Source organism: Monodelphis domestica, chromosome 5 (genome assembly GCF_027887165.1).
Source record: "Monodelphis domestica isolate mMonDom1 chromosome 5, mMonDom1.pri, whole genome shotgun sequence".
Lineage (NCBI taxonomy): Eukaryota > Metazoa > Chordata > Mammalia > Didelphimorphia > Didelphidae > Monodelphis > Monodelphis domestica.
In genome coordinates, this window is record NC_077231.1 from 120,561,972 (window position 1) to 120,588,859 (window position 26,888).

General features: G+C 37.5%; 1 protein-coding gene across 1 annotated transcript in view; it reads right to left on the reverse strand.

The window, feature by feature from the left end:
• Positions 1-26,888, reverse strand: part of PLBD1 (phospholipase B domain containing 1) — a 102,482-nt gene that overhangs the window by 40,866 nt on the left and 34,728 nt on the right. Inside the window, exons 4-7 of the mRNA XM_001370735.5 lie at positions 12,822-12,905; positions 10,007-10,145; positions 7,590-7,730; positions 2,694-2,838 (exon numbers count right to left, since the gene is read on the reverse strand). Of these exons, the coding sequence (XP_001370772.3) occupies positions 2,694-2,838; positions 7,590-7,730; positions 10,007-10,145; positions 12,822-12,905 (509 nt within the window). The remainder of the gene's footprint in view (positions 1-2,693; positions 2,839-7,589; positions 7,731-10,006; positions 10,146-12,821; positions 12,906-26,888) is intronic.

A 26,888-nucleotide genomic window follows, 5' to 3' on the forward strand; every position in this document is an offset into this window, starting at 1 on the left:
AATCATGCCCTGATTTGTAGTATTTGCTGATTTGAGGTGTAAATACTGACACTGAAAATTTTACAATCAGCAGTTAGTGGCTAGTTCAAGCTGGGGCCAATACAACCCTGGATAAGCCATCAGCAGAAAGCATTTCCTTATTGATTGAAAACCTATTTGACTTCTTGTGATCTGTTCATGGTACAAAATGAAGTCTACAAATCTTTGGCTTCCACAAAGCTTTACCCTGATGCCTCATCATAGCACAATGACTCAGATTTCTTGAAGTCTATGACAAGTGGAACTAAGACTTTCACACTCTGTATCATGTTGGAAAGGTTTTGAATATGGCCCAGGGCATATACTGAGTCTGTTTGCCAAAACAGACAAATTTTTTAGCTGATGGCATATTTTTGTCATTACAAACCATGAAACAAAGAAAATTACAAAATGGCTCTCTTCTTGCTATTAGTAAAAGCAGGTTGTAGTCAGTGGAAGGATAGGTAATGAATACTTCTTGGGGAAGCAAACAAAAGAAGCAACAGAGTTGTTTTTAGCTTATGTCCAAAGACAGCAAGAAATATTGTGTGGGATATCTGATCATCTCATTTGCAATTCTAATAATATGGATTTACAAAAAGGGAACTATGAAGATAATTGCAGCTTGTATACATTAGTTACTGCTTCTCAGATGCTGAGGATGAGGAGGTAGAGAAATTCTACTAAGAATTAAATAACATCTTCCTAATTAAATCAACATACACTGTGATTTTCACTGCTTTCAATGCAAAAGTTGGAAAAAGTGACATTTGTGAGAAATATACAGAAATGCAGGGCTTAGGAATTAAGTAAAGCTTGAAAAATTTCCACCAAAACATAGTAAGTTTACTTTAAGCTTAAAAAAAAAAATCAACATTGAAATTAAGTCTTCTTTCAATAGAATGTAAGTAACTCTAGGGCAGAGACGGTTTCTTTTTTGTCCTTGTGTCCCAAGAGCCTAGCACAGGGTCTGGTGGATAGAAGATGCTTAATACTTGCTACTTGATTGATAGATTCTTTGAGTTTTCATTATAGAGTTACTACTGCCAGTTCTCATCTGAATTCAATATAGAACACTTTTTTTCTTCAAATATTAACAATTTCCAATTAAGTCAGTTTTGAAAAATGTCTCTAAGATAAATATAACTGCTATAAATGCAAAATGAATATCATTATTTTAAAAATTCCTCCTACAAAGAGCAGATTTTGGAAAATCTTTTTCTGCGTCATAAAAATATTAATTCAGACAATCAGCTAGAAGGGTTCTTATTATATCATCCAGTTCAATTCCCTCAATTTAAAGATGTTAAGCTTCTTTTCTGAGCATTACCACAGAGGTGCCAGACTTGAGAAATGGCTTTTCCAGAATGTATCAGTTTGGCAAAGTCTTTTTGAACCAGACTTTGGAAGCTTTTGTGAAGAGGAAATCAGAAGATCATCTGTCTTGTTCATGGCATATAGCATTAAGAGTGAGTAGTGAAGCTGATTTTTTTTGATATCTAGTCCTCTGTCACCTTCCTCCTTGATTCTGAGTCTTGCTTATTATGAGGATGGGTAGCTGAAAAGTGATCTTTTTCCTTAGGTGAGAACTGATGGAATAAAGAGATGTTTTTGTGGAACATCTAGAGGGAGCTTTGCTTCCTGCTACTTCCTATTGCCTGGAAAAGCTTGTTTCTCAGTTAAATTGGTAAACAATTTCTTCCTGGGCTCTTCTTCCTCTAAGAGAAAGCCAGAGTTTATCCCTACTTCAGCATGAATCCATGTTGAGGGATGAAGGGAAGGAGTAAACACCAGGATGTCCCACAGATATGGGAGACTGATCATAATTATGCTCTTAGACAAATACAAGTTTGTCATAAAAAGGTTAGTGTATGAGCAGATGCCACAAATTATATCGAGACAGACCTAACATAGGCAAGCTCTTTAGGCAAATGCATACCCAGTTAGCTCATGGCAGGGACTTGGGGGCGGTGTTTAATACATCACTGGACAACTCTATCACAAATAAGATTGTCCTCACTGAACCTTTACCAAGATGAGAATTCAGAGTGCTTAAGTTACTTCAGTTCTTCAATGAGAGTCAGAATTTGAGCCTCATTCCTCATTTCAGACATTACTGTTTCCAGCCTGCCAATACTACCGCAGAGGACATTAATTGGAAATTTATGATCCCTCAAATAGGATTATTTCAATTTCCTCAAACAGACGTATTTCAATTCCACTTGCTATAATTGACTAGACTCCTTTGTTTTTTTTTTTATCGACAATCCTATGTAATAATTATTACTATTTGATTCTGAGCCATTTCATATTTCCCAAGCCATGAAAATAGATTCACAATATTATTTAAAGCTTTTCAGTATCTTTGTACTCTAAGTGTGATAAGTGATCACTGGGCCAAATGACCAAAACTGACTGCAACCAAGAGAAAAACCAGTTTTCATTCATTTAGAAGCATTATTTTAAATATATGGATGACTTCTTGGGAGTACTGTTAACCTACTTAGGATTTCTATATTACCTGAATGGACTAAAATAATATTTCTTTTTTTTTAAATTCAATAATTCAAACTTTTCACTAATTGTAGACACATCCTATATTCTCTTTTCTTTTCTTCTCTTCTCTCTCTTTCCAATAACTTTGAATCACTTAAAGGCTGATTTTGCCTAGTTACCTGGATAGCTGCTGAATGAATGACGAGAACTTTTAGTCATTGGATCTTTGATAGAGAAGTCCCAGTGTTTGTATATCCGAAGTGTAGATGCATATGAGAACCAGCTTGAATGAGAAAAAAGGATGTTCTCAAACCCAGGGAGGACCTATGGTCAAAGACACAGCAAATCAAACACAAGCCTACAGAGAATGAATCATTTGTTTTAAACAAAGGATGATTACAAGGATTAGAGAGACACAGGAAAATAGGACACATACATCAGTGTGTTGTTCTCTTGACATTTTTTCTTACTTTTCCAGACAGCCTAAGTAGCAGCCACCATTTATGATATTTGTTAGTGCAGGGTGAGCCATTAAAACTTAAAACTGACTAAGAGTTTGGGGATATCCTGTCTGGTTTGCTTAGGGAGCTCCAAATTAATTATTTAACTTTGTCAAAGAAGTATGATGGGAAATGAAACCTTAAGGCATGAGTTAATATCCACCCTATTTTTTTTTATCATGAAGGAAGGATGGAGGTCAATAGCTATTCACTCATAGAAAGCTCTTCAGTTACAAATGCATTTTATATATATCAATGAATCTAATGCTCAAAACAATATTTCAATTCTGTGGATTAAGTAACACAAGTGTTATTATCCCAGTTTTTTCAGATAAGGAAAAATAAGTTTAGTGTCTACAGTAAAATATTTACAAAATGGCATACAATGATATTAAGAGTCCAGAGAGGACACTATCAGTCTATGAGGACTGAAGGAGAAAATGTCATGCCACCCCTCTGATTTGAATTCTTCTGTTTAATTGGCTAGCAAATAAAGCAGCTCCACTTTTGCCTAGCATTCAAAGTTCCATATACTGTCATCACCTTTATGTCATATTAGTCTTCCCTAGGCACTATTCTCCAGTCAAACTGGGCTATTGATTCATCATCTTCCATATATCCCTCTCCCCTCTACTCTTTAATGTCTTTGCTTCCAGTGCTGCCTATACCTAAAATGCCTGGCTTATGCCTTAACTCTCTTCCTTTCATTGGCTGAATTTCTATTCAGACTTTAAAGTTCCATTTATTCTTCTTCCAAAACATATTCTTCAAACTCTCAGTAATGATTTTCCCCTCATTGAGCTACACTTAGATGTAGTGCTTGTGACTGAACCTTTGCAATGCATTATTTTTTATTACATTTATCTTAAATGAATGGATTCAATAAATCAATAAATTCATTATTTGAATGAATGAATAAAAAATAAATTTAAATAAAATAAAAAGCATTCTAAGCACTTGCTATGTGGTAGGTATACAAATATTAAAGGTAAGATAGTACCTACCTTCAGGGAGCTTATACTCTAATGGAGAGGACAAACACAGGGAATGGTAGTCAAGGAGGAGTGTTATGGGCAAGAATGTCTTAGGGATGATGTTTTAGAGAAGTTAGTTGACATGTATTTTCCAGGGATGACTATGTAGATTTTATTATTGGACACAATGAGGTGGTTTAGTGGATAGAGGGCCAGGCTTGGATTTGGGAAATCCTGGCCTCAGACACTTCCTAGCTGTGTGACCTTGGGCAAGTCACTTAATCCTAATTCCCCAGCCCTTGCTGCTCTTCTGTCTTGGAACTGATGTTGTTTTTTTTTTAATCAATTCTAAGGCAGAAAGTAAGAATTTGGGGGGGGGGGAGAAGATTTGATTACTGTCCCCAGGCTTAAGGTAGGAAGCAAGATGGGAATAGTATTAATATATAGTATTGATTTCAAGATGGAAGGTAAGGGTTTAAAAAAAAAAATGGAGGGGGTGAAAGGCGGCTAAGTGGCTCAATGGAGAGGCAGCCAGGCCTAGAGATGGGAGGTCTTGGGTTTAAATCTGGCTTCAGACACTTCCTGTCTGGGATGTAGGGGCCCTGAGCAAGTCACTTAACCCCAATTGCCTAGCCCTTAACCCCCTTCTGCATTGGAGCCAATACTTAGTATCGATTCCAAGACAGAAGGTAAGAGTTTAAAAAAAGAAAATGGAAGGGTTGATCTAGATGTCATCAAAGGACGCTTCCAATGCAAAATAGGTAGAATAAGGGAATAAATAAGAATAAGGGCAACCCCTCCCCCCCATCATTTTTTGTCCACGAGGACAACAAAGTCCTGTTGATACTTTGGCTCTATACTAGTGCCAAGGACAGTTGTCTATGCACAGAGCAGCTTGGTAAAATATTATTTTAATTGAGAAGAGTAGCAATGCCAGCACATAGAATGCTTGAAGGCTCACAGAGTACTTTCTTCACAACAGCCTTGTGAAGTGGAGAATCCAGGTATTATTGTCAACCCAGCAATCAGCTATTATACATGCACTGAGAGGTATCTTGGAACAGCCGGCAGGGCACTGGATGTAGAATTAGGAAGAGGTGAGGTTGAGTTGAGTGTCAGATCCCTAATTGCTGTGTGACTATGCATAAATCTCTTACTCTCTGAACCTCAGCCTGTTTGACTACAACAGAGGGTGACTGCATGGCTCAAAGGAGATAATGCATATGAAGTTCTTTGCAAACTTTAAAGTACTACATAAATATGGTTGTTGTTATCATTGTTGTTATCGCTGACTTACAGACGAGGAAAATTAGACTGAGAAGGGAAGTTACATCATTTGCCAGAGTCCTCCCAGTGGGTGGGGAGGTGGCATGGAAGCACAGGTCTCTTCATTCCAAGTCCGGCACAATCCACTTCATAAATGCAGCATGTTGAATTGCATTGGGCACACATCCACATTCTTCAATACTCTAATGATGTGTCAGTGTGGGTATTCCCTCCATGAATGCAGACTGTAATCTGATTTAGTACACTGCCTCATAGAGTCGCTGTGGCCAAAACCTTCATCACTTTGCAACCAACCCCTAAATTCTGATTTCAGGGGAAATGACAGTCTCATCACCACCCCTTCACGCCTTCTTATTGTATATGATTCCTGTCCATGTCCTTCCAAAAACTCAGTCACTGTTTTTGAGACCCAAATCTCTTAATAGTATGAGCACAGGAATGCAGTAGTCAGGTTATATATGTTTTCTTTTGCACTTCGACACGACGGCATGCATCCTTTTTTGTTCATGCATCTCTTCCAAATGTGGAGAGAAAAATGGAGCCATGAAGACTGGGATCAGTTTTGAGTTTTTAAGCTGTGACATGAGACACACTAAAATAAAGCTTAAAACCTTCCCTACTAGTGGTTGGAGTCTGTAAAATGATGGGACCATCAATATAGAGTTGGAAGAGAATTCAGAGGCTCTTTTGCCTGACCTCTTTCATTATACATAGGAGGGAAGCTGAGGATCAAGAAAAGTAAAGTCACTTGTTAATGGTAATACAGGGAGTAATTAGTAAGCAGAGTTGGGATTTGAACCTAAGACTTCTGCCTGTAGAACCAGTGCCATTTCCACTGCAAAAAATTGGTCTGAGTATGGAGAATATTATTGCTTTCATCTTACTATTAAATAAATAGCAACATTTAAGGTCTAAAAATATCACTCAGATATGGCCTCAGACACTTTGTAGCTGTGTGACACTGGGCACTTAAATCCAATTTCCTAGCCTTTACTGCTATTTTGCCTTGGAACCAACACTTAGTATCAATTCTAAGAAAGGGAAAGAAAGAAAAGAAAGAAAGGAAGAAAGGAAGGGAGAGCGTAAGGGAGAAAGAGAGAAAGAGGAAAAAAGGAAAAAAGAGAAATAGAAAGAAAAAGAATGAGAGAAAGAGAAAAGGAAAAAGGAGAGAAAGGAAGGAAGGAAGGAAGGAAGGAAGAAAGAAAGAAGGAAGGAAAAAAGAAAGAGAAAAGAAGAGAGAAAGAAAAAGAAAGAGGAAGGAAGAAAGAGGAAAGAAAGGAAGAAAGAAAAAGGAAGGAAGGAAGGAAGGAAGAATGGAAGGAAGGAAGGAAGGAAGGAAGGAAGGAAGGAAGGAAGGAAGGAAGGAAGGAAGGAAGGAAGGAAGGAAGGAAGGAAGGCAGGAAGAAAGAAAGAAAGAAAGAAAGAAAGAAAGAAAGAAAGAAAGAAAGAAAGAAAGAAAGAAAGAAGGAAAGAAAGAAGGAAATAAGAAAGAGAAAAAGAGAGAAAGAAAAAGAAAGATGAAGGAAGAGGAAAGGAAGGAAGAAAGAAAGATAGAAAGAAAGAGAGAAAGAAAGAAGAAAAACAAAGAAAGAAAGCAATCCATATATCCTTTCTGAGAGGTCTGTAGCACCACAGTAGGATGGACCCCTGCACACCTGTTATACATTACTTTTTCTGATTCAATTAAATGGTTTTAATTAGCCTTATGTTATTTGCCTAAATATCTGTTAGCATGGTAATAATTGACCTGAGCTCAAGTTAGAGGTTCTGCATTTTAACCAGGGGTTGAGGCTTGAGCCATCTGAGGTCCACTTTGCAGAAATCTCTTCCACAAATATGAACTTCAAGTATGTGAGGAGATGGTGCTCTCTGACACATAGGAAACATTTACGATGTAATACAACCAAGACTTCACATCTTCTAGACTTCACTTCATTGGTTTTAAAACACTAATGCTGACAACAACCTTTTCACACTTTTGAGACTTGCTGTGTTTGGAAAATAAAGCATCTGGCGGCTAACCTTATGGTGATGAGCCATTCTCGATTTAGGTAGGCTAGTCCTTAGATGACAGACATAGGATTAATTTCCAGATTGAGAATACAAATGTCCTTCCAGCTTGGTAGGATCTGATGCTTTGTGGCAAAACCCTTTGATTTCTGTGTCACCTCCATGTCATGATGAGGGATCAGAATTATTGTGCCTTAGAGAAGGTTTGTTTGTACAATTACATAATGAGAAAAGCCCCCCCCCCCCATCTTTATATACATGTATGCACAAAAACACACAAAATGGGACTATTGGAAAATCTTACCTTAATAAGAACAGAGCAATGACCCATTTCATCCACCTCAGAATGGTCCAGTGAGACATTGCCTGGGACCATTAGTGAGGGTAAAAGGTCCAGTGTATCTCCAATAGCATTCAGGAACTGGACCTGGAAAACAGTCAAGGGCTGGGAAGGAAGAATAAAAATTATAATCAGCTTTGATTTCTAGAAGCCAGGCTGTTATAATTCCATTTCTGTTCAACTAGAGCATTTTCCCTTTAGGCACAGGCTCACCAAGTTATCTTGGTTGAGCAATGATAAAGTCATAACAAAGACTGGCATGTGTGACTTGTGGAATCTGTCTTAGAACTTGATATTCTTAACCCACACAGAAAGGATTTACCATCAGGACGGGTGTTATATTTAAATAATCAAGATACCTGGCTGTCAGTAAAGCAACAGAGAGTCCAATGGAATTTTATGACTCATAAAAGGCAGGAATGAGCTGCCCAAATGAATTCTAGTTATTTGGCCTAGATGAACTATATGTACTGTACCAAAAGACCTGGCTAATGTGACTCCTAAGCTATGACCAATCATCTTTAGAAGAGAGTGGTGATGGGGGCAGCTGGGTGATTCAATGGATAGAGAGCCAGACCTAGAGATAGGAAGTGCAGTAGCCTAGCTGTGTGACCTTGGGCAAGTCATTTTATCCCAATTGCCTGGTCCTTACTGCTTTTCTACCTTAAACCAATATATAATATTAATTCTAAGTCAGGAGGTAAGGATTTATTTATTTTTTAATAAAAAGATAGCAGAGATGGATAGATACATCATAGGACAACAGATGGGAAAATTCTTTTCTCAAGCAGGCTACTGACTGTTGGCCACCAAGCTTGACTTCATTTCTTAGAATTTTGAGGTGGTCAGTCAACATTTAAAAAGAGAAAAAAAGGGGTAGGAAAAGTTGAGTACAGAGAACCAACATGTCTTCATCAAGAGCAAGTTATTCAATTTAGTTCAAAATTATGGGAATTTTGTTTGTTTCAAGTTGTAATTTCATCTCTGACACACCTTGGCAACTTATTTCTCTTTCTCTTTCTTTCTTTGTTTCTTTCTCCCTCCCTCCCTTCCTTCTTCCCTTCCTTCTTTTCTTCCTTCCTTCCTTCCTTTCTTTTTTCTTCCTTCCTTTCTTTTTTCTTCCTTCCTTTCTTTTTTCTTCCTTCCTTCCTTTCTTTTTTCTTCCTTCCTTCCTTTCTTTTTTCTTTCTTCCTTCCTTCCTTCCTTCCTTCCTTCCTTCCTTCCTTCCTTCCTTCCTTCCTTCCTTCCTTCCTTCTTTCCTTCGTCCCTCCCTCCCTCCCTCCCTCTCTCCCTCCCTTCCTTGAATCTCCTTGATCACACTTCCCCTCCCATTTGGGGAACCATCCAATCTGCCAGACTGAATACAGGTAGAGTAAGCAAGTCATTTTCAGTGTAGGAAAAGAGAGCAGGGAGAAAATTTGGAGGAGGGGTGGAAGGGAGAGGGAAGAATTGCTGTTATATATAACACTGATATTTAGACTTTATAATATATTAGACATTTTTAGAAAACTACAGTAATATTTTCATATGGAGAAAGCACCATAAACTATTATAATTATTTATTAAAAAAAACCCTTACCTTCCTTCTTAGAATCAATGCTACACATTGGTTCTAAGACAGAAGAGCAGTAAGGACTAGACAAAGTGAGTTGCCCAGGATCAAATCTCTAGGAATTATCTGAGGCTAGATTTGAACCCAAGATCTCATCTCCAGGCCTGGCTCTTTATCCATTGAGCCACCTAGATGCCCCATAAATTACTTAGTAAGCACAAAATTGTCCTCTAGTAACCTAAGAGAGTTTATGCAGTTTCCAAAATGCCAGAAGTATATGTAATTTGGGGCAAAATATAAGGTCAGTTGGCGATGGGTAAGAAGTATGAGCCAGGAGGAAGATGGAGCCTCTTGAGACACCAATATTTGGTCACTACTTGGGAGTTTCTGAGGATGGGGTGAAGGAAAGGGGGAACAGTGGAGTGAGGAATGGCAGGTCCGTGGTAAAAATACACACCCCACTAAGCTATATTGGTAGCTTCTTATTTTACCTAATTATTCATGCTGACTTGGTGCAAAGCTCTTTAAGGTCTTCACAGGTATCAGAACTATCTAGATTTGGTGCCCTGGGCCAAAGCCCTAGTCTAGATAAAATAAAATAAAAAATAAAAAAGATACAATTTTACAAAGCACTAATGTAGGCTACAAAGAGACAGATTTACATATTGTAGGAGAATCTGCACCAAAAGCATAATACATTACAAGTATTACAAGATTTAAAAGAATATTGATGTGTTCTTGCCAAAACTCTTAGGTGGCTTAACCATGCCATAGGTCTCTATTCAGTGTAAAATATATTCTAAGTATAGTTCCTTAGACCTCTTCTTACCTTTCTCTGAGCTGCTTTTGCCCTCTGTGCAGCTCCAAAATATAGCCCATCAAGCTGGGACAGAATATAGCCTATGTGTCTCCAAAATGGACTCTTCTTGTTCTTACCAACTTGTTCTCGGGCCCAATCATCTTGCTTCCTGCATAGAAATCAAATTGGCTTTAGTTAGAGCAAAGCAAAATCCATTGCTATCATTACTGTTGCTTTCCTCAAAGAAAATGGAGCTTAAAAAAAAAATGAGGCTATTCTTTCCCTGCGGTATTACCTCAGATTGGGTTCTTACCATTGCTGATGAATCAGTGACTAGCTGAGTCCTAGGCACGGGGGATCCAGATATAAAAGTGAGACCAGCCCTAACCAAGGAATTGTGTTTTGGTTTGGGAAAATTATAGGGAGAGAATAATAAATAAATAGATCAGTGTTAATTTGATAGAAGTTCTGATGAGAAAGTGTGGTTATTAGTGGTTATATTGTCGTGTATTGTTGTTCAGTCATTTCAGTTGTATGTGATTCTTTATGACCCCAATTGGGGTTTTCTTGGCAAAGATACTGGAGTGGTTTGTCATTTCCTTCTTCAGCTCATTTTTCATATAAGGAAACTGAGGCAGAGTTAAGTGACTTGCCAAGGGTCACACAGCTAGTAAGTGTCTGAGGCCAGATTTGAACTCAGAGAGATGAGTCCTCCTGACTCCAAGCCCAGCACTCTTTACTGTGCCACCTAGCAGCCCCATATTATCATATGATTATAGGTAGAGCTGGAAGGGAATTCACAGATTTTTTAGCCCCTTCATTTTATTGATAAACTAATTGAGGCCCAGAAGAGTTAACTGACTTGTCAAAGGTCACACAGGTAGTAGATGGCACAGGTTGTTAGACATATGTATGTAAACTCTTTGAAGGCAGGGTCATCATCACTTTGGTATTTATATTTCCAGTACCCGGGTGGTACTGTGGACAGTGCACTGGCCTTGGAATCAGGGAGACTCATCTACCCCAGTTCAAATTTGGCCTCAGTCACTGACCAGCTGTGACCCTGAGCAAGTCACTTAACCCTATTTGCTCAGTTTCCTCATCTGTCAAATGAGCTGGAAAAGGAATTGGCAGACTGCTCCAGTATCTCTGCCAAGAAAACCCCAAAATGGAGTCATGCAGAGTTGGACATGGCTGAAACAACTCAACAACAGAACATAATAGATGTTAAATAAAAGCTTATTCGTTGATTGTGCATGGAGAACTGAGAGTCAAGTATAAACTATACAAAATAATCAACTGCTTTTCAAATAAAATCATTTATGCAAACAAATGTGAATATATAAATGTAGGGAGTGTCAAAAACTCTTGGCATGGAGATTCCTTTTAAAAATGGATTAATTATTCCATGAGGAATGTAAAGGTTAATTGACTTGCTGAAAAGTCAGAGGCAGGAGAAAATATATTGTAACATATATCTGAGTGCAGGGTACTTTGTCTAGAATAAATAATTTGTGAGTTCTTTCATTCTCAGTACTGACAAATAGCTTCTTTAATGCCATGAAGACTTTGGGTCAAGTGCTCCATCCAATGCACCATCCAATGGCCTCAAATTCTAGATCTTTGCCCTTTTATCAAGTAGTGTAAAAAAGAGGAATTAGTAGGCTTTTGTCAGGGGATCTGGATTCAAATCTTAGCTCTAGTATTCAACTTAATTTACCTGTACTTCAGTTTCCTCATCTGTAAAATGAGGAGGCTAAATAGGTGACCACTGAGATTGCTTCCAGTTCTAAATCTATGATCCTATGGGTCATGGTTACTTGCCTATAGACTGACAATTTCACTCTCCTCCTCTTTCTGAAATTGGAGATTATATTACTCTTCCCTAGTCCTTCAGTTCCTGTCCTAGTCTTCATGAATTTCCAAAGATCACTGACAGGTTCACTAATCTCAGTTTCCTAGTTCTTTCAATTGGTAACATGAAATTTATTGAGGGCATCCCCTATTACGATGTCTTCTATCACCCAAAGCAAAATGTTCTAAATATTTATTTGTCTTTCCTTTGCTGATTAATCTCTCATTTACTCTGAGCAATGGTCCTAGCCTTCCTTTTTTTCCTTCCTCTTACTTCCACAAGGGCATTTTAGTGTTGTTAGATTGAGCTCAGTTTGAGTATTCATTCTCCTAAGACACTATTACCTATCCTTGCTCCCATCTTCTCTACATGTCTTTTAAAAAATCTAAGTTGGTTAATGATTTTCCTGTCTCTCTCTCTCTCTCTCTCTCTCTCTCTCTCTCTCTCTCTCTCTCTCTCTCTCTCTCTCTCTCTCTCTCTCCCTCTCTCTCCTCCTATTCCTTTATTTCTTCCCTCTCCCCCCTTCTCCATCTCTCTCCCCCTTTATCTCTCTCCCCTCTTTCTCCCGCTCCCTTCCCTTCCTTTTCTCTCTTCCCTCTCCCCCTTTATCTCTCCCTCTTCTTTCTCCCCCTTCCCCTATACCCCTTTTCCCTGCCCTCTCCCCCCTTCTTCCCTCTCTTTCCACCCCCCTCCCATTCTATCTCTCTCTCTCCTGTCTCCCCAGACCATATCATAGATTTTAGCTTTTCTCTGAAACCTCAAAATAGAAAAACAACTGCAGAGGTCGGCTAAAGATATGGGAAAGATTTGTAATGATTTTGATTTTTCTCCTCTTCTCAGTGGGTGAAGAACTATGAAACTGAAAATAAAATTAAACAATTAAAATGAAGAGAAAGTGTGTGGGTACAAAGAATAACTCTTTTTTTAAATTAAAGGTTTTGTTCCCGACCTACCAAAAAGAAGATTAGAAAAGTAAACACTCATACATACGCTAAAAAGTCCTGCACTTTTTTGGAGGCGTCAGGTTTCTTGATCAACTGGGGATACAGGTTTTCATAGTGATAATACATGTGTCTGAAAGAAAAGGAAGAAACATGACTTTTCTTTTTTGTTTTTTAAGCCTTGTCTCCATTAGTTCTGCTTTTTATTCACTACCTCTAATAATGCCAGGCATAGGACTGCTCCTGATTTCTGGTCAGGTTTAGATGCAATAAATGAGATTTCAGATCCAAAGCTCAAGCAAATGTTACTGTGCTTCTCTCTATACATTATATTTGCCATTTCTTATAGCACAGTGATATTCTATTACATTCATATATAATAATTTGTTTAGTCATTCTAGTTAATAAGCATCTACTTTGTTTCTAGTCCTTTGCTACCACAAAGTGATGCTAAAGATATTTTAAAGTTTATGAAGCCCCCCCCACTCTCCTTCTCCCCCCCCCTCAAAAATATTTTTTATCATTGACCTCCTTGGGACATAAGCCTATCAAAGGAATTTCTGGGGTAAAGGAGATTTCATCACTCTACTTCTATAATTCCCATTTGCTTTCCAGAATGAGTGTACATAATAGCTACACCAACAATGCACTAATGCCTTTACACAGTCCCTCCTCCAACATTGACTATTTCCACTTTTATTAATAAGCAAAAGCATGAGAAGAAATTTAAAAGTAATTTTGACTTGCATTTCTTTTATTATTAGTGATTTGGAGCATTCTTTTGTATGGTTGTTGATAGTTTCTTCTTTTGTGAATTCTTCATTCATATCACTGAGCCCTTATTTATTATAGGGAAAAGCTTTTGCTCTTTTATATTTCTATTAGTTGTCTATATATTTTGGATATCACACCATTATTGGAGAAAAATGATACCAAGATTGTTTTCCCCAGGCAAGTACTTCACTTCTTATTGTGAAAGAATTAATTTTGTTTGAGCAAAAACTTTCAATTTCATTCCATCAAAATTGCCTCTATCCCTTATTTGTTTAAGACTTTTTCTATTACTCACATGAATGGATGCAAAGTGAAGTGAGCAGAACCAGAAGAACACTATACACAGAAACAGCAGTGAACGACTTAGTTATGTTCAACCATACAATGATCTAAGACAATTCCAAAGGACTTTAGGTGAAAAATGCTATCTATTTCCAGAGAAAGAACTGATAAGAGTCTGAACACAGATTAAAACATACTTTTAAAAAACTTTAAATTTTTTTCATTGTGTAAGTGTATTTTCTTTCACAACATGACTAATATGGAAATATATTTTTCATGAACACACATGTACAATATGTAATATACTGCTTTTCTTCTCAAGGAGGAAGGAGAGGAAAGAAGGAAGGAAATAATTTGGAACTTAAATTTTTTTAAATGAATGTAAAAATTGTCTTTATAAGTCAATGTAAAAATGAAATATTAAAGAAATTTTAAAATCAAGTTCAAGCTTGATATAGAAAAAAAGAAATTTTCTACTATCCATAGTTATAAAAGATACATATGATAATTTCATTTCTAAATTTTTATGGCATGATCTTTAATATTCAGCCTGGATTCCACATGGAATTTATTGTAAAATACAGCATTAAGTCAAAGTCTAAGCCTAATTTTTGCTACATTGTTTTCCAGTTTTCCCCATAGTTTTAGTTAAATAAGGAAAGGTTCTTGCTTTTTTTTCCTGATTCTTGATTTTTCTAGGGTGCTTGGTTTTTCTGTTTTTTTTTTTTAACTTTTAAACATTATTTTATTTGATCATTTTCAAACATTATTCATTGGAAACAAAGATCATTTTCTTTTCCTCTCCCCCCTCCCACCACCCCTTGCACAGTTTTTCTATGTTTTAACCAATATGAAATTTTAAAAAAATTATTACTGCTTTATAATTGTTTTAGGTTTGGGACTTCTTTCCCCTTTCATTTCTACCATTTGTTATTTCCCTTTATATTCTAGCTGTTTTGTTGCTCCAAAATAACCTTTATTATTATTTTGCCTAGATCTTGGAAGTATCCCATTAGTGGTCTGAATGGGATAGTCCTAAATTTGTAGATTGGTTTAGGTAATATTATCTTCTTTATTATACTGATACAACTCTTCCATGGGCACAAAATATCCCCCTAGATATTTAAATCATTCTTTCTTTAAAGAGTGTTTTGTAGTTATAGCTATATAAAATAGTTTTAAGTACACCTTGGTAGATTGATTCCTAGATACTTTATGCATTTTATCTTTATTTTGAATGAGACTACCCTTTCTAATATTTCCTGCTGGATTTTGTTATTGCTATATAGACAAGCTGTTGATTTTTGTGAGTGTAATTTAAAGCTTTTACAGTCCACAACTAATCTACTATTTTCATATCAGTTGAGCTATTTTATTTTCTCACATCCTCCACAAAGTCAGTCATTTTCTTCTCCCTGATTTATTTCATTTTAAAAGCCAATGCCTTCCCACACATTTCCAATAGCCATGAGGAAAAGCAAACTTCAAGTTCTTCCCCTTCACAACCTTTTTTATTCTTTTCATTAAAAATGAAATACTAATTTTGCCCTATTTGAAGAAACAAGAGGACAGAATTGTGAGGAAGAGAGATTGAGGAAAAGAAGACAGTAGTTTCCAAACATGACATTTAAAGAAGAATTGCATAAATTTCTATTTAGAAAGCAGAGTCAGGGGCTTGTAGAGTACTAATATTGTCAAGTCTAAAGGAGCTCAAATGTCTAATTCAAGTAACACAAAACCCAATGATTAACTTTTGATCTGGTTTTTTCCTTGCTTTTATGCTCAAAGGAGTATCCTTTTCTTCTGCATCCCAACTCAACCCTAGTTAACCTATTCAGAAATTTTAGTTGGATGGGATCTGTTATCTCATGCATTCAAATTGTAATATTTATTGGGAAAAGATGGGAGGAGTGAAAAATAGGGGATAACAGAAGGTTTGTAGCAGGGAATGGAGGAGTTGAGGGGAGAGAGGGAATATTGCTGCTGGTGAGGCAAAGTAGAGAGATGCCTGGAGGAAGTAGCAGGGGTCCGATAAGGACTGTTTGTCATTTAATGACTGAACTGATGTTCAGCTCCCTCTATGCCCCGGAAAAGATAGTCCACTTAGCTAACTGTGAATTCAAATAATATAAAGTTTAATAACCAGTTGGGATTGGAGAGATATCAGGAAAGAGGGGCAAGGGAGGAAGTCTGTCTCAGCTTTTAGAGCTAAGACCAGGCCCCACAGGCTGGTGGAGGGTTTCTCCCACTCCTGTCTTTTGTGCTAGTTTTGTCAATTTCAGAATCTTAGCAGTAGACAGAAAGCAAACAAGAACAGTTCTAACCTTCAGAAGTTATTGGGCCTGAATCTTCCAGCTGAACCAAGAAGAGGCACACCACTCCAGACTGGGCTGAACAAGCTCCTCCCTCCTCCAACACCAGGAAGGAAGTATAACCCAGCAGGAAGGAAGTGCTAGTCACAAGACCCAACTGCCACTCCCAGTTGTCCCTTCCCCCACCAATTGTCAGTCTTGTTTCCTTTCCACAAAGTACTCCCTCCAAAAGGACAGATCTCAATTCATCTCTCCCTTTTCATCCTGTGGAAATTTTGTCTTCATCATTCCATGAAGTCAATCAAACAACCTAGGGATCTTCTTCTACAACTAGACTATTGGAATGGCCCACTGCTGATGAATCTGACTGCTAAAGCTATAAGATGCTTTTTTTTTTTTTAAAGAAACTATAGGGTCCTTCTGTGCCTATCATTTGTTGACTATAAAAAAGCATTTGACTCATTAAAGATATTACTGTTTCAATAACTGATGTCCTTGTGGTTATATTTGTATAAGTAAATGTGCTTAAACCTCACAAAGGGCCCCAAAACCTTGGTGGGGAGGAGACCTCTGGGTTTTGGGGGGTATATGAATTTAATAGTCATGAATAAACTTTTCAAGATACCAAGAATGAGAAAGAGAATTGTATGAGAAACTGTGAATTTACTCCTTAACCTTTTGCCACCTGGTTTCTAAATCCATTTCTTCAATGAAACTGATCTCTCCAAAGTTACCAATAATCTCTTAATTGCCACCATATCCATTCAAGTGCAAAATCAGGCTCTTTTTTTCTTTCACAGCAACACTTGTATTTGATCCCTTCTCTCTACTCACATAGCCACTATGTAAATTGAGGGCTTTATCAGCTTTCCTCAAGTCTCTCCTTTCTCTAATCTATGCTTTACATGGTTGCTAGTCACTTGCTTTTTTGAAAAATCTCAAGTGGCTCCCTATTGCCTCTAGGATAAAATAGAAATTCTTTTGTGTAGTTTTAAACTCCAGCACCACCTTTCCTCAATCAACTCTCCTAATTAATTATACAGTACTACCTCATTCCTAACATCTCATTTGTACTCTCCAGTCTAGTCAAACATTCCTCTTACATGACCCTCTTCTCTCAAAATGGGGCTCAAGCACCAACAACATAAAAAAAACCCAAATCTGAAGGCAGATTGGAACCCAGGACCTCCTATATCTAGGTCTGGCTCTCTATCCACTGAGCCACTCAACTTCCCCACTTTCTAGTGATTTTTCAAAAAATTGGAATGAGTCTCATATTTTGTCTTAAGGTTTTTCTGCATCTATTGAGTTATCATATACTTGTTTTTGTTTTGTTTTGTTTTTGTTATTGATATGGTCAATTATGCTGACAGTTTTCCAACTGCAGCATTCCTAGTATAAATTCCAACTAGAATATGATATTTGTGATATATTGCTGTAAACTCCTTTTTAGTCTTTTATTTAAATTTCTGCATCAATATGCATTAGGAAAATTGATCTATAGTCCCTCCCCCCCCCCATTCCTGGTTTAGGTATATAAAAACCATATTTATGTCATAAAAGGAAATTGATAGGACATTTTCTTTGCCTATTTTTATAAAAGATTTATATACTAATGGAATTAATTGTTCCTTAAATGGTTGGTAGAATTTGCTTGTGAAAAAAAAAGAATTTACTTGTGAATCCATCTGGTGCTGGAGATTTCTTCTTAGGGACCTCATTTATGTCTTAAAATTTTTCTTTTCGAAGATAGAGTTATCTAAATATTTTATTTCCTCTTCTGTTAACCTAAGTCTATGATGACAAACCTATGGTATGCATGCCAAAAAAGGGATACAGAACCCTTTCTGTGGGCACTGAAGTCATAGCCTGGAAGAGTTTGTTACTAGAAAGGCAGAAGGGCTTGGGGGAGATGTTCCCTTCCCCCTCTCCACTGTGCTGAGGACATTTTTTTATTTCACCTGTCCCTCTGCCCAGTAGCCCAATGGGAGCACTTCACATGCAGTTGAGCTGGGAGGGGAGCAGAGAGTTTGGGGGTACTCCCCTACCCCTCTCCATGAATGTCCTCACTTCACCCACCCTCCTGCCCAGCAGCCCAATGGGAGCTCTTCTAAGGGGGGAGCAGTATGGGGTCTCTGGGGGGGAGGGCAGGGAACAGCACCCAGTCTCTAAAAGGTTCACCATCACTGTTTCAAGGCAATTTATACTTTCATAAATATTTATCTATTTCATTTATATTGTGAGGTTCATTGACATATGATTAGGCAAAATAGTTCCTAGTAATTGCTTTAATTTGCTTTTCATTGGTGGGAATTCATCTTTTAAATTTTGATACTGGTAATTTAGTTTTCTCCTTTCTTTTTTTAAAAATCACATTAACCAAAGGTTTGTCTATTTTTTATAAACCAGCTCCAAGTTTTATCAATTCAACGATTTCCTTACTTTCAACATTATATCTTCTTTGATTTTCAGGATTCTCAATTTGGTCTTTAATTGGGGATTTTTTCCCCTATGTTTTCCATTTTATTGGTAAGTTCATCCTACCTATAAACATTCACAGTTATGATTACTGTGTGTTTCCCTCCATCCTATTCCCCTCCACTTATCCTTATCTTTTTTTCCTTGTCCCTCCTCTAAAGTCTGCTTTGTTTCTAACCACTGCCTCTGTTCATCAGCTCTCCCTTTTATCAGCCCCTCCCTTCTTCTCCTAATTAGCTGTAGAGTAAGAGTAAGATAGATTTCTATACCTAATTGAGTGTATATTATGTCTTCTTGGAACCAATTATGATGAGAGTGAGTTTCAAGCATTGCCTGTCATACCATCCATCTTCTCCTCTACCATAAAAACTCTTCTTTTTGCACCTCTTTTAGTGATATAGTTTCCCCCTTTCTAACTCTCCCTTCCCCCCTTCCAGTGCATTCCTCTTACTCATCCTTTAATTTAATTTAATTTTTTAGATATCTTCCCATTGTAATCATGTCCTCTTGACCATGTATATTTCTTCTAACTGTTCTAATAATGATAAAGTTATTAGGAGTTACAAGTAACATATTTCCATACAGGAATGTAAATAGGTTAGCCTTTTAGAATCCAATATGATTTCTCTTTCACATTTACCTTTTTATGCTTCCCTTGAGTCTTGCATTTGAATGTCATATTTTCTGTTCAGCTCTAGACTTGTCATCAGGAATGCTTAAACTCTTCTATTTCCTTAAATATTATTTTCCCCCTTGAATGATTATACTCAGTTTTGCTGGGTAGGTTACTCTTTATTGTAATCCTAGCTCCTTTGCCTTCTGGAATATCATATTCCAAGCCAAGCCCTCCAAACCTCTAATGTAGTTGCCAAATTCTGTTATCATGACTATGACTCAATATTTGAAATGTTTCTGACTGTGTGCAATATTTTCTCCTTGACCTGGGAGTTTTGGAACTTGGCTATGATATTCCTGGAAGTTTTCTTTTTGGCATGTCTTTCAGAAGGTGATCAATGGATTAATTCAATTTCTATTTTATCCTCTGGATCTAAGATACCAGGGCAATTTTCCTTTATAATTTCTTGAAATCTGATGTCAAAGCTCTTTTTTTGATCATGGTTTTTAGGCTGTCCTATTAGTTGTTGTTATTGTTCAATCATTCTGACTCGGTGTAGAAACTGTTCAATCAGTGTCCAACTCTTCATGACCCTGGTGGATCATATTTTTGTCCATCAGGTTTTCTTGAAAAAATGCTGTTTGCCATTTTCTTCTTCAGTAGATTAAGGCATAGGTTAAGTGACTTGTTCAGGGTCATAGAGCTAGGAAGTATCTGAGGCCAAATTTGAAGTCAGGTATTTTTGACCTGTGCTCTATTCACTGAGTCACCTAGCTATCTCCTTTAGGTGGTTCAATAATTCTAAGTTATTTCTCCTTGATCTATTTTCCTAGTCAGATGTTTCTCCAATAAGATATTTCACATTTTCCCTAATTTTTTCATTCTTTGATTTTGTTTTGTTGTTGCTTGGTGTCTCATGGAATTAATAGCTTTCACCTGCCCAATTTTAATTTTTAAAAATGATTTTCTTCATTGAGTATTTGTACCTCTTTTTCCATTTGGCCAATTCTACTTTTTAGGTTGTTCATTTTTTCATTGACTTTTTGTATCTCTTTTCCTCATCAGTCAATTCTGCTTTTTAAACAGTTCTCTTCAGTGGATTTTTATGCTTTTTTTTAAAAACCATTTGGCCAAGTCTGCTTTTTTAAGTATATTTTCTTTAGTATTTTTTTGTGACTCTTTTACAAAGTCACTGACTTTTCCTAATTTTCTTGTATCACATCTTTTTTTCTCCAAAATTTCTCTCTACTTCTCTAATCAGATTTTTAAAATCCTTCTTGATCTCTTTCTGGAATTATTTTTTGGGCTTGTGTCCAATTCACATTTTTCTTTGAGACTTTGGATGTAGTTGTTTTTAACTATTGTCTTTTGAGTCTATGTCTTGATCTTGAGTCTATGTCTTTCCTTTTACCATCCATTCTATGATCAGATTCTTTTTCTGCTGTTGGCTCATTTTTCTAGTTTGTTTCTTGACTTTTAACTTTATGTTAAAGTTAGGTCCTATTCTGAGGGTGCAGAGGACATTTTTTCAAATTTTCATGCAGAGGTTTTCAGAATTAGTTCTGGGGGTCTATAAGTTTTCAGTTCTTCTATGATGGTATGATTTTTGAAAAAGATTTAAGAAAAGGTCTGGCTACTACTCTCCTGGCCTGTCTTCTGGTCTGTAGTGACAAGAAGCACTCTTTTTCTGAGAATAAGGTCTGTTCTCCCTTGTGAATGAATGTAAGCTCTGCTCTGGAACTATGATATGGAGCCCTGCTCACTTGTGACCACATATCCTAGTGTTCTAGTGCCTCACTTCAACCTGGGACTGCCACTCAAGAATTGTGTATGTCTGGTCAATGTAACAGGGTCAGGCACCTGGTACCTACAAAGGGTCTCCTATAATTTCTGGCTGACCAATTATCCAATCCCCTTACCTATCATGGGCTGAGAGTTCCCTAAACTGCTGCTGCTATTGAAGCTTCCTCCAAGGTCTGCTGATGACTTGTGAGGGTAAAGCCTTTGCTGTACCATCCTGGTGCAGGCTAGACCTTTCCTGCAGGCTTCCTAAGTTGTCTAGGGATGGAAAATTGCTTCACCTCAACCTTTTGCTGGTTCTGTTGCTCTAGAATTTATTTGATACGTTATTTTTAAAAAATTTGGAGGGGAATTTGGGAGTTCTCAAGTTAGTCCCTGCTTGTACTCTACCATCTTGGACCTAAAGTAGTCATTCTCTGGGGAAATCAACCGACAAGTATATATTGGGGAGGGGAGGGGGGAAATTCAAAGTGTGAGACACGTAGTAGACACTATTAAAAAAGTTCTTCTGAATATGCTCATTTCACACTCTATCCCTTCATACAAATATTTCCTTATTTCTCTTCCAAGTTTTCCTTATTTCTCACAATAAAATCTCATCACATTCACATGACACAATTTCTTCCACCATTTCTCAGAGTGGGGAAGTACTCTACTAAGCAATGGTTGTAAAAAATGACCAGGACACTGACAGGTAGTGATCTATTTTGGTGAAGGGAATTTCCATAGCAGGAGTTCCTTAGACTGCCAGATCATGGTTTCCTCTCATACTGATATACATACATAGACATAGCTCTTTGGGCTCTTCATCTAACTATGTATCCTATTTCTCCCATTTTGTTTTTTATGTATGACTAGTTAAACCAAATCCTTGATTATAGAACTCATTTAGGAGATTGCAATGTCCCAGGGCTTGATCTAATCAGCATAGTGTTATCTAAAACAGAAGAATTTGAAAAACCTCACCATTATGATGATTAACTAGAAAAGGCTTTGGTTTTGTATTAGAAGAATCTGGTTCACATCTTGGCACTCTATATATGACCTAGGGCAGTGAGGATGAACCTTTTAGAGACTGAGTGCCGCCTCACAGCAGCCTTCATGCTGCATTTGAGCCCTCCACCTTACTTCAGACAGAGGAGGGAGGAAGCTTTCCCACTGGGCTGCTGGGCAGAGGGGCAGGTTTGCCAACATAGCCTAGGCTAAGTCCCTTTATCATGTTTTTTGGTAATAATCAAAAAATGAAAATTATCTCTTTGAGTATAATCAATCAATAACAATGTATTAAATAGCCACCATATATGCCAGCCTCTATGGTAGACCATGGCTAAAGTGGATAAAAATGAAATAATTCCTACTCTTAAGGAGTTTACATTTGATCAGGGGAGACAACATATATAGGTATATACAAGATAGATATGAGGTGATTTTTGGAGAAAGGCATTAGCAATGGAGGAGGGGAAGAGGATTGAGAGAGGATTCATATAGCATTGGAGCTGATTCTTGAAGGAACCAAGTCATTCTAAGTGGCTGAGGTAAGGGAGGAATGTGTTCCAGGCATGGACAGTGGAAAGGTATAGACATGTGCCTTTCACAATATTTTGCACGATTCCTTGGTGGACAGTAGATAAGGTGGCATATTATGCTCTTTTATAGTCAACAATCAAATTGAACATTTGATTCTTATATTCTCTACCTTTCAGTAAATTGTGAGACTATAAAGGTGTGGTCTGTAGTATAATATTTACCATTTATAATGTGTGAAATGAACATAAAAATATAACTCCTAGCTGGTACATTTGCATGACAGTGCAATTTAAGACTTCTGGAATGGGCTAGTGAAAGCCCCTCCCACCTCGACTGCCTCTAATCCAGTGATGTGGCATGATTATATGCCTGGACATCAGAACACATGCCTCAGACTGTCCAATTAAAAGTCAACTAGGTGTAATGACATGGGCTGTATAAGAGCCAGAGCAAGTGTGAACTCCAGGTCTTTTTTGCTCTGGTCTCTTCCTGATTTCAAGCCTACTCCTTAGCTGTCCTTAATTTATCTGATCCAACCATGTGGTTAGCTGGGCCCCCTTGTGGCCACTTTTAAAATGGGCCATGGCACATTGGGAATCTGAGATCTGAAGCCGGGAAGACAATGATAAAAGGATCTGGTAATATCTTGCTTTCTCTTTACTAATAAATAATTATAAATTTGACATAAAGTCTCTATGTTTAATTTTTAATTTAAAAAATTTTAATTATATATACACATATATAATTATATCACTGTATGCCAGGAACTGTGCTGAGCCCTTTATAATTATTATTACCTCATTTCATCTTCACAACAACCCTGGGAGATAGGTGCTATTATTATCTCCATTTTATAGCTAAGGAAGCAAACATTTTTAAATGACTTGCCCAAGGTCATACAACTATATGTCTGAAGTTGGATTTGAATTCAGGACTTCTTGATTTCAAGCCCAGTACTCTGGGCACTAAGGTACCACCTAGCTGCATATCATATCATTTGCAGAAGTCTTTTCATTCCCTTCTCATCACTTTCACCAAGAATGCTCTTGATATATATGTAGATTATTCTCAAAAATTTTTATAAAAATTATAAAAATAAAAAGGCAGAAATATAGATTGTTGGTTACTAACATTTTTTTTAATCATGGAGTTTTTTGGTACTAATAAGGACTATGACTTTCCCCAAGTGTTTAAGTTTTGCTTCTCTTCTTCAGATATTTCTGAAAATCAGTCCCTTAGTGACAGCAAAATTTGTCACCAGAAGCACAGATCTCTATATATTTGGTCTAATGCAGCTCCTCTCTCATCTTTGTTTTTCATGTGCCATTTCTTATTCATGCCCTATCCTGGGGACTGTATTATCATTTCACTGAGATTAAAGGAGGAAATAACAGACAACTTCTGTTTCCTGCTGCACTATCTTCTGCCTAATCTCTAGCCTACAGAGGGAAGAGGAAAAGTGAAATGGGACCTCTGATTAGACTGTACCTTCCATCTTGGGCTGCATATCTCCTACCTGATCTCCAGTCTCTTCTGGGATGAATAGAGGTACCTTCCTTTTAGTAATTAAATACTTATCCCTGGTCACACCCTACATAGCCAAGTGATTCCAAATTCTGCCCTGCCAAACCTCAGCCTTAGATCACCCCTGCCACCTACAATTTTTGCTCTTACAAATATGCTGCTGACCAAAGGTAAAGAAAATTATGCAACTATTTTGATTGGGTCTGCTACAAATGTATACGATCTCATATAATGTCAACTGGTCCCTCAGTGACACTAGGCAATCTTTCTATAACTCTCTTATCAACTCACTATTCCATAATGGCTCTTCCAAAACTTTTCATCCTTTCTTGACTCTCCCATGGTTCCCCATCCTTGACCCTCTCACTTGAGAACTTTGCTATCTATTTTACTGGAGGAAAAAAAAAAAGAAGTCTTTTACTGAGTTTCCTCATCTTATTACTCTGATTACTTCTACTATCTCCCCTTTATTGTCTGCCACACAAATGTAAACCTACTTCTTGCCAAGACAAGTCTCTCTACCTGAATAAGTGATTTCATTCCATCCCATCTCCTCCAACAGACTTTCCCCTCTGTCATCTCTACTCTCTCACTTATCTTCAATCTTTTCCTATCTACTGACTCCTTTTCTACTCCATAAAAACATGCCCATGTTTCTCCCATCCTCAAAACCCATCACTTGATCCATCTATTCCTGTTATTTTCCTGAATCTCTTCTGTCTTTTGTGGCTGCTGTTTTTTGTCCTTTGTTTATGAAGAGGACAATGGCATCATAGGGTAATGTCTTGACTTCCCCCATGGATTGGACTTAAGTGAAACAAGCATGTCAACCCTACTCTCTCTTCCAGTCATTGAAGTCCAGTGGCAAGACAAAAGTCAGTAGCCTTTGTGGCCATTGGAACATATGGTTTTCTTCTGCCCACTCCATCAGGGAAGTCTTCACATGCTTTGGGTAGACAGAACTCACCATCTGCTAAATTCTTGGAAACAACAGATACCTCCTGCAATTATCCTATTAAAACTGCTCCATCCAAAGTTATCAATGAATTCCTAATTGCTAAAGTCATGGCTTTCTTTCAATTCTCAATTCTTTTTGACCTCTCTGTAGTCTTTGATACTACCAATTAACTTCTCCTTGATATGCTCTTCTTTCTAGGTTTTTAGAATGCCACTCTCTCCTGGTTTTCCTCTTACATAAATGACCACCCCTTTTCAGTTTCATTTGCTAGATCCTCATCCATATCATGCCCACTAACTATGGATGTCCTAAAGTGCTCTGTTCTGGGACCTCTTTTCTCCCTCTCCCTCTCCCTCTCCCTCCCTCCCTTCCTCTCTCTCTCTCTCTCTCTCTCCCCCCATTTGATAGCTTCATTAGCTCCTGTGGATTTAATGATCATTTTTATGTTTCTCTATGTTTCTATGTTTCTAATCATTTCTATGATTCTCAGATCTACTTCTCCAGGCCTGACCTCTTTGCTTTTGTTTATCTCCAATTGTCTGTTGACATTTCAAACAAGATAAAGCATCTTAAATTCAACATGTCAAAAACTGAACCCAGCATCTTTTCCCCCTAAACCCTTCTGGTTTCTAGACTTCCCCACAATTGTTAAGGGCATCCTCTTCCTCCTAATACCCCAGGTACAAAACCTAGGTGTCATACTTGATTCCTCACTATCTCTTACCTGCCTCCTCCGCCCCACCCATATTAGCTCTATAGAAAGCCCTGGAAATTTCACCTTTGAAGCATTTCTTCACCAGCTTCCTTCCTCTTCTCTCACACTACAGACTCTCATACCTGGACTACTACAATAGCCTAATAGGCAGTTTGCCTACCACAAGTCTTCCTCTGAAGTTCATCCTCCATTCAGTCATCAAAATGGTTTTCCTAAAGTAGTAGTTTACCATGTCACCCCCACTCTTAGTAAACTCCAGTGGCTCCCTATCACCTTCAGGATCAAATAAAACCCCCCTCTTTGGTATTCAAAGTCCTCCTACATTTCCAGTCTTTTTATACCTTACCTCTTCCTGCCATATATATACATAAGATTCCATCCAATAATACTGACCTCCTTACTGTTTCATGAACAAGACAATCTATTATTTGGCTCCAGGAATTTTTTTAAGAAACCCCTACTTTCTTCCTTTGTATCAGGATATAAGTAAGATAGAAAAACAGAAAGGGTGATACAATCAGGATTAAGTGACTTGTCCAGGGTCACACAGCTAGGAAAGTATCTGAGTCTGGATTTGAACCCAGATCCTCTTTGCTTGAGGCCTGGTACTCTACCTGTTGTCTTACCTAGATTTCCCTCAAGGCATTTTCTCTTGCTAGGAATGTTTTCCCTTCTCATTTCCAACTCCTACTTTCCCTGGTTTCATTCAAGTCCCAGCTAACATCCCACCTTCTACAGGAATCATTTATTATTCTCTCTTCATTCTAGGATCTTACTTCCATTCATTAATTACTATTTATCCTGAATATAACTTATTGGTAAATCTTTATTTGTTATTTCTCCCATTAGATTGTGAACTCCTGGATGGCAGAAATTGTTTCTTGCCTTTCTTTCTATCTTTGCTCTTTAGCACTGTGGCTGACCCATAATAGGCATTTAATAAACCTTTATTGACTGCCTGACTGAAAGGGCCATTTGATGAATAATGAGTCATTCATTAGAGATGTTTAAATAGAGCCAAGGTGATCATTTACTGGCATATTGCTTCACTTAGGGTTTTACACTCTCTGAAACCAACCAGCCTTTATTCAATACCTACTATCTTTTACTATGTGACCAATTCTCGAGCA